This window comes from Pundamilia nyererei, unplaced genomic scaffold (assembly GCF_000239375.1).
Source record: "Pundamilia nyererei isolate P.nyererei 1_Seehausen unplaced genomic scaffold, PunNye1.0 scaffold00399, whole genome shotgun sequence".
Taxonomy (NCBI): domain Eukaryota; kingdom Metazoa; phylum Chordata; class Actinopteri; order Cichliformes; family Cichlidae; genus Pundamilia; species Pundamilia nyererei.
In genome coordinates, this window is record NW_005187800.1 from 124,505 (window position 1) to 133,390 (window position 8,886).

General features: G+C 40.4%; 1 protein-coding gene across 1 annotated transcript in view; it reads right to left on the bottom strand.

Moving 5' to 3' along the window:
• Positions 1–8,886, bottom strand: part of cacna1ba (calcium channel, voltage-dependent, N type, alpha 1B subunit, a) — a 305,842-nt gene that overhangs the window by 113,041 nt on the left and 183,915 nt on the right. Inside the window, exons 29-30 of the mRNA XM_013915926.1 lie at positions 6,670–6,830; positions 6,420–6,557 (exon numbers count right to left, since the gene is read on the bottom strand). Coding sequence (XP_013771380.1) covers positions 6,420–6,557; positions 6,670–6,830 — 299 coding nt within the window. The remainder of the gene's footprint in view (positions 1–6,419; positions 6,558–6,669; positions 6,831–8,886) is intronic.

Genomic DNA, 8,886 nt, shown 5'->3' on the forward strand with positions numbered 1-8,886 from the left:
CTGTTCAATTCAGACACAGAGGATGAGGACTTCGATGGGTTTGATGATAAAAATGTGAGTACCAAACTTTGTTTTGCTCCTGCTTTATTTTTAAATACGCACACTTGTATGCTTGTGTGTTGTTGATGATGACGATTATTGGTAATAAAAATGTGAGTAAGGTACCTTACTCACTTTTGCTGCTGCTTTATTTTTAAATATGCACACTTGTATATTTGTGTGTTGTTGATGATGACAATTACCGGCAATAGAAATGTGAGTAAGGTACCGAATTCAGGTTTGCTCCCGCTTTATTTTTAAATACGCATACGGTACTTGTATGCGCCCTATGGTCCAGTGCGCCTTATGTGTGTGTTAAATACAGTAAGGGCACACATAACTGAGACTGCGCCTTTTAGCACAGTGCGCCTTATGGTCGTGAAAATACGGTATGTTAAATCCTCTATCAGGAATTTAGGTGTCACTTTTGACTCGACTCTCACATTGGATGGGCATGTGAAATCTCTGGTTTGGTCTTGTTTTTATCATTTAAGAAATGTGTTAAGCCCTATTTTATCTCACTCGAAACTGGAGATAGCTATACATGCATTTATTTCCTCACTATAGAGATTGAAAATGTGACGTCATTTCCGGGGTAAAATCGCAAAGGATTGTAGGTACGAGTGGCAAGCGGTACTAGCGCATGCAGGCTTTCACATGAAAACAGTCACACAGCAATAAAAAGAAACACAAAGAATGGCAAGAAGCTGTTGTATTATTAACTGCAATAGCCAGTCGCAAGACAGCCACGGGAAGCTGACGGGTAAAGAGATTTTTTATCAGATTACGTCATGAAAGAGAAACTGTTCAAGCCATGTTTCCAATGTAACAAAGAGCAGACAGATGGCCTGGATTGCAGCTATTCGAAGACCAAATATAACATTCCAGAACACTCCAGCTCACATTTAAGTCTGCTCCAAGCATTTCCACAGAGTCTTCTGTTGTAGTTATTACGTAATTTATCATAACATAATTGTTGATGTAGGTTACAATTAAGCCTTATATTGATTTGAATTGAATTGGTTTCGCTATGCTGCTTTGTTCACTGTGGCTTTGCGTGCTAATATTTGTAGTGTTTTGTAGGAAAACCAGCCTAAATGCTGGAATGCGATCCAGACTGGGAACCCTCTATCAACCTGGGTCATACTAAGTTTAAAGCTGCTACCATAGCGAGATTTGATTGGTTAAGAGAGAGAGAGCGATATCAAAACAGCCACAAAAAGTCCCGTATATACAGTATGTGTCCAAGGGTTGTATTGAAGCAATCAAGTGATGAATAACTGTTTTCCAGTATGTTATTTTGCAATGTTTTTTGCATTATTGATTTGCTAATAAAGCATAATGGAATACAATTTTGCCTCTTTCTTGTAAGATTCTATAATAGAATGAAACAATATCGCCAGTTATAAATAAAGACAATAAATTGAATGAATTACGAAACACTTATTTTATTTCTATTAGATCTGAAAATGTTGTGTAATACTACAACCTAAAAAGACAAATAGATTGCGTTGGCCTGTACATGAGATAAAGGAAAGAAAATTAACAACAGCTGTGAAATGGAATAGTCCAAATCACCAAAGTAAACTGGACCTGGGCTTGTTGCAGGGATCTGAAGTTGCTAAACATTTTGTGAGTGTATGCATTCACACTTAGGACCATCTAATAATGAATATGTGCGTGATGAAAGTTGGGCAGCACACTAACGTCCTTACTCCACTCTGTATGCACGTATGGGTTTAACCCTTTCACTCCTTTGATTTTTCTTCGTACTTTTTTTTTTTGCATTTTCGTCAAGTCTGTCTTTGTACGGACCTGCCGTGTTTTCCGTCATTTTGTACATAACTGTTTTTGGGGCAAATAAAATGCAAGTAGGGATTAAAACCGCAGAATTAATGATTACTGGTGCTGGAAATGCTAGCGCTTGATGCAGTGTTTTGATTTTGCTGCCACTCGTACTCACTATGCAATGCGCGAAAGTCACGTGGTCTGTCAATCTCTATTGTAACTCTTTGTTTATGTGTCTAAGCAAAGGTTTTCTGGATTGTCTGCAGGTTGTGCAAAACACTGCAGCTAGGCTGTTGACAAAACCTCCAAGTATTCACATGTGACACCATTGCTATTTCAGCTACACTGGCTTCCTGTTGACTTTAGAGTACATTTTAAGATCCTAGTCTTGACATTTAGAGCCTTAGACTGGCACCACCCTACATCGCCGATCTGCTACAGCCCTATGTCCCTAGCAGGTCCCTGAGGTCATCTGATCAGGGCTTACTTGCTATAAAACAGACTAAGATGAGAACAAAGGGTGACAGAGCTTTTGCCACTGTGGCCCCGAGACTGTGGAACTCTCCTTCATACATTAAGAACCATGGACTCGGTAGTTGTTTTTAAAAAACAACTCAAAACTCACCTTTTTAAAACTGTTTTTGGTTAAATTTCTGCCTGTTTTATATTGTCTGGTTTACCCTTTGATTATTTGTTATCTTAAGTGCAGCACTTTGTGATTCTGTCTAGAAAGGTGCTATACAAATAAGATATATTTTTTATTTATTTATTATTTAAACGTCAGATATTTTAAATTTAGCTGTTTTTTGTTTGGTTCATCTCATTTTGAGTTAGGCACCATTTTGCAGCTTCTTATATTCTCTATATTATTTTACAAGTAGCTTGAAACAAAAGAGGAAGCCCATTCATGGTATGCATAAACTATTTTATTTACAAGAGGTGAAAACAGGTCAGTATATCAGTGGTGACATATAATTTGATGAGTAGTAGGAGTAGGAGGAGGGAACTGATCAATAATTTCTACTCTGGCTCTTACCAGTCGTATCTGCCCCTGTCCAACCATCTCACTCAAGTCACTGTGGCCTAAGCACACTCACATTTTGGCAAGGTTCACTATAAGTTCACTTCTACACCACAGTTTTTTTTTTACAGGACAGGATGGTCCTCTTACAATACACAACACAGGGGTCGGTGCATTGGTGGTTCTTGGTGTCCGGGGCTGGGCGCTCAGGTATGTACCAGCTCACTCCCGGTGGCTACTTGGCGGGGCCTGGCGCCTGTTGCTCGGTCAGGCCTCTTCCGTGGCGCGGGGGGCCCTCGGGCCTCCGGCCTCTGGGCCTGCGGCTCGGTCCACTCTGGCAGGCCGGTGCAGGCCCCTCTAGCTTCTGCTCGGTGGCTACTGGGTGACCCCTCGTCTGGGGATCCTCAGCCCTTCCCATGAGGGTGGCACGGATGCCCCTCCGGTGGTCCTCCTTGAGCTCTCGCACTCTGGGGCCTCTGGATGTCTGGGGCCTGGATCTCCTCCGTGCCTGCTTCATGCCCTGGGGGATGGGGCTATGGCTCCCTACACCCTCTTGTGGACCATTACATGGGGAAACCATTTGAATACAAGCGCGCTGATCCACACTGGTGTGCACATGGATGCTCACTGTTCGTAGACTTAAATCACACCTTTCTTGGCTGCTACTTCAAAGCACATTGTGCGCTGTCTGTCCTGCGTACTGCACAACAACATTCAATATTTAGTATTTACTGCTGTTTACACTTAGCTAGATTAATGCAATGGTGTTGTGTTTAGTATGTTGCTTTGTTTTGTTTTTTTTGCTTGTTTTCTATTCTTTTTCTCTCAACAGGTGATCCAGGAGATTTTTTTTTTCCCCTTTCTCACTGTCCCTCTCCCCTTCTGTTTTTCTTTTCCTTCCTCTTTCTTTCTCCCTTTCCTATCCCTCACTCATGTCTGTCCCGTCTGTAACAATTGAAAATAAAATAAAATAAATAATAAAAACAAAGGTCGATCAAATGGACCAATACGGCAATGCCCTGATCATCCATTTGGCAAAATAAATCCATTGGGTATCCTTGTTGGTCTTCAGACAACAATTCTGACGGCTAAAGAACCAAATGGGACAGGCAAAAAACAAAAAAACAAAAACAAATAACCACCTCCCACCGTAAAGGTGCGAGGTGCTTGTGTTGCATTGGTTACCCCCCTTGGTTACAAAAGACAAGGCACTATGTGTGTGTGTGCACGTGTGTGTGTGTGTGTCATGGGGGTGCGTTTGTGTGACCTCCTGCTCACAACTGTTTTTAACAACATCCTTGGTCATAAAGAGGGTAATCTCCCCCACACCGAATATATGGCTCAATTCCTGTATTGGTTCACCATGCACAACACAAGTCTGTGACCTGCCACAGAGAAGGCTCTGTCGCCACAAGAATGAAGTAGTCCGTGGAATTGACAACATGAGTTTTGAACTGGACCTCATGGTTTTCTCTAGAGCAAAAATAATTAGGAGCTCAGACAGGTAAGAAGGGGCTTGGCTGGTAAGTGCCTTAAAAACAAAAAAGTAAGAGTTTAAATTGGATCCTGTAAGGAACAGTGACCCAGTGTAAAGAGGCTGGGGTTATATGCTCCTTCCATTTAGTGCCAGTTAGTTCTGAAATTTCAAGTTATTTTCTCGAAATTTTGAGATAAGTAACACGGAATTTTGAGTTAGTGCTGCCAATCGGTAATCTACGTGGTAATCTACGTGAATGATGTCATTTCCTTGTTACCCAGAAGCTGAAGCCCTCAGCTACAAATGACATGGCTAAGCTACCAGTATTACAGTAGCTTAGCTACTGTAATACTAAGCTACTGTATTAGTATTACAGTAGCTTAGTACTGTAATACTAATGCACAAATTGCTGAGTATTTTCAGTGTGGCTTCAGAAATGCTGAAATCCTTGTGTTATTAGCCGAATCACATGGCATTACTATCGGCAAACATACTCTCGAAAGCACCAATTTGTTGCGATCCGGTTTTGAGTGGGCATTCCTCTGTGCCATATCCTTCCAGGTAACAACAAAATGACATCGTTCATGTAGATTGCTAATTGGCAGAGCTAACTCGAATTTTTTAACTACTTTTCTCAAAAATTTGAATTACGGCCCTGGTCATAATGTCTCTTGGTGGCTGTTTCTTGTTCTGTCTGTGTCTTTAAGTCCCTGCAGGTCCCTGATTGGATAAGCTGACGGCTGCTGATTGGTCCCCTGATCATGGTTGCTTTAAAAATCCCTCACCAGCAGTTGTTCGGGGCAGCAACTGACAGCAGCATAGACCTGACCCTGGCCTCCAAACTTTGTGATATTTGTGACTCTCGTGACTTACTGAGCTTTGTACATAGTATGTACAATAGTTTTCACTTGTAAATAGCACATTGTAAATAGCACTGAAACAGAAGGGGTGAGCTGCCTTATTATTTTCCTTGTACTATTTTCTCCTGTTTATTTCAGTTAGGGAGTTAGGTGTAGCGTTTGTCTTTTGTTTGGTTTTTGTTTCACATAGGGTTTTAGATAGCACCTCCTCACCTGACTTAGCTTGTTTTGTTTGTTATTTTGGCCTTTGTTCACCCCGGAGCTTCATTTTCAGTGTAGAAAAATAAAGCACCGTTCACTAAGAAATTGTGTTTTCTGTGTATGGTTTTGGGGCCCAGGGCGGGTTCACTTCCTTTTTTAACTTTTATGTTACGTTCCTGTACCCCTAGACTGGGACGTAACAATGTGTCTGTGAAGGTTCTCAGTCATCCAAGTCATCGTAGTCAAAGGAGCTTGCAAAGAAAAGCGTCTGGACTTCTTTAAGTTGCTTGAAGACGTTTCACCTCTCATCCGAGAAGCTTCTTCAGTTCTAAGGTCAAATGGTGAAGAGTCCCAGATATAAACCTAGTGGGAGTATCCCCCCACAGAGGGACAAAAGGACCCCCTGGGACGTAACAATGAAATCCTTGTGTTATTAGCCGAATCACATGGCATTACTATCAGCAAACATACTCTAGAAAGTGCCAATTTGTTGCGATCCGGTTTTGAGTAGGCATTCCTCTGTGCCATATCCTTCCAGGTAACAACAAAATGTCGTTCATGTAGATTGCTAATTGGCAGGGCCAACTCAAATTTTTTAATTACTTTTCTCAAAATTTTGAGTTAATAAGTCGAAATTTCGAGTAAATAACTCAAAATTTCAAGTTATGGATACTTTTTTTGTGTGGTGGAAAAGAGCTTCCATAATCTTTACCTTACAATATAAACCTTGAAGGGTTTGTTAGTGTCATTTGGTCCTGTATAAATAAAATTGAACTTTATGATGCTATGATCTTTTCTGATTAATGTATTGGGTTTTCTGCTTGTTGGCTTGAACATCATACCAGAGCCTTCTGAATATTTGGATGAACTTCTGTCTTGGTAAGTTTTTATTTTCAGTTTTATTTGCATTTTTAAATAGTTAGTTTTCTCATTGGAATCATGTAAGGCTACATTTATGAACAAGGAACTACATTCCTGGACAAGCCCTGTTTTTCATTGAATACATTTTAATAATCAGACTAGCTGTACTTACGTTGGCCAGCCCTCCCCGGTCGAGACAGTGAAGAGGGTCAAAAAAGCCCACAGCACATTGTCATAATGGAACTCATACTTTTTCCACTCTCTGGGCATGGCGGCCACCTCATCTTTGTCATAATCTAGGAATTGTCCTCTGTAAGAAATAAAGCAAGTGGAGACAGGCACACAATAAGTAGCATTTGAAAGTTTAGTTACTTAAGCTCTGAAATATGAAGTGAGGCTGTGGGGATTTTTTTTAGACCAACTTGCAGTCTTTCTCCAGGCCTTTGGACTCATCAGTGCAATAAAAGAATTTCCCCTTGAAGAGCTGAACTGCGATGACGGCAAAGATAAACATGAAGAGGATGTAAACAATGAGGATGTTCAGCACATTCTTCAGAGAGTTAACCACACAGTCAAACACCGCCTGAGGACACAAACAGATTTTAAATTTTAAATGAAGAAGATTACACAAAATTTGTAAATATGATTTAATGCTGGTCGTTTTGTTACTATGCTGCTTTTTTAACTAGAGCTGTCTACAAAATGACTACTAATTAACTGCTACAGTGCTCAGCATAAATGAGTACACCCCACTACGTTTGTCAGAAAACCTTTAGTTTCCTTTCTATGAGATACTACTACAAAATATTCCCACAAATGTGGGCCATTGATTGCAAACAAGATTTGTTTATTTGTGCACACAAAAAAGTGATTTTCCTAACAAATTCATTCAAGCCCATGTCGCAAAAATGAGTACACCCCAATTAGGAGAAAAGCCACGCTTAAGACTTCAAAATTCGAATTAACAGGCATTCAAGCACAGGTGAGTCTAATGATTCATTTAAGAGATGTCCAGCAGACAGGTGACTATAAAAGGACATTAATTAACAAAGAAAAGCCCTTCCTGTCATGTTTCGGCTGTGTGCCGGCAGGAATTGGACCCAAACGCAAACTCACTGGAGACAGGACTGAACTCAAAATGGCAGCTTGTATTGCTGAACACAAAAACTCTACAAAATCTAAACTGAGAAGACTCTATCAAAACACACAGGGAGCTACAAGTAGAAACACACAGTCATGAGGGACAACTCGACACTGACTCAGAGAAACACAGGGTTTAAATACACTGGGAAGTAACGAGGGGAATGAGACACAGAAGGAGGGCACAGTTGGGAGAAATCAGGACTGACGAGACAAGCAAAGCAGGACGCATTCACATAAGACACGGACCATCAAAGTAAAACAGGAAGTATCACACAGAGACGCGAACTTGACACAGTGGAGACAGCAACTAAGAAACACAGAGACATAAACCATAAGGCAGAGGTCTAAGAAGACCAACCATGAGAACATAATGCAGAGTGACAGAAAACAAGAAAACTCAAACATGCAAAGACACACAATTACACAGAACAGAGGGGACACAGAGAGACATGAAGGGCAAGGGATCAAAACTAGAAGCGATAGAATAAATCACACACAAGTACAATAATACAAAAATCACAAAGAACTAAAAACGCTGGGTCAGGAGACCCAGGACCGTGACACTTCCCATTTCATGCTGTCAGCAATGGCTCCACATGGAAGAGAAATGTCACAAAATCTGAGAAAGGAAATAATTTCTTTACACAAAAAAGGTGAGGGCTACAATAAGATCAGAAAAGCTTTACATATCAGTCAAAGCACTGTAGCAAAAGTGATCCAAAAATTTAAAAAAAGATGGAATTGCAACCATTGTACAGAGACGTCCAGGCTCTCCACGTAAGTTAACATCTTGACAGGAGCGTCTTCTGATGCGCACACTTCAGAGGAATGGCATGCATGGGTATCGTCCATGAAGAAAGCCTCTCCTAAAGTCCATGCACAAAAAAGCACGCCTAGAATTTGCTATGGCCCATGCTGAAAAAGATGAAGACTACTAGGACTCTATAATCTGGAGTGATGAGACAAAGATCACTGTTTTTGGAACTAATGGTTTCAAAACTGTATGGCGTGGTAAAGGTGAGGATTTCAAAAAGAAATGCATGGTGCCTATAGTGAAACATGGTGGTGGCAGTAGTGATGGGATTTCCGGCTCTTTTTAGAGAACCGGCTCTTTCGGTTAGGCTCACTAAAAAGAGCTGGCTCTTTCGGCTCCGAACCGGCTCTTCAGGTTGTTTTGTTGCTTTAATTAATTAATTATTAACAATAATATAAAATTATGCACAAAAGGAATTACTAATGTAAAATAAAAAAGTGGTTTTATTTATATATTTTTATATATAAATATATGCGGTGGCCCCTAGAGATGAAACATGTACAAACTCCAAAACACATTTCTAGCATGAACTGAACTTCCAAAACAGAGCTACCTAGATCACTTAAATTACACAATTGAAAGCATGTGTGTATTGTTTGTGTATTTATACACAAGCACTCATATATATTCAAATAATTTAAAAAAATGTTCATTTACCTGTTATTACCACACACCAAATCCG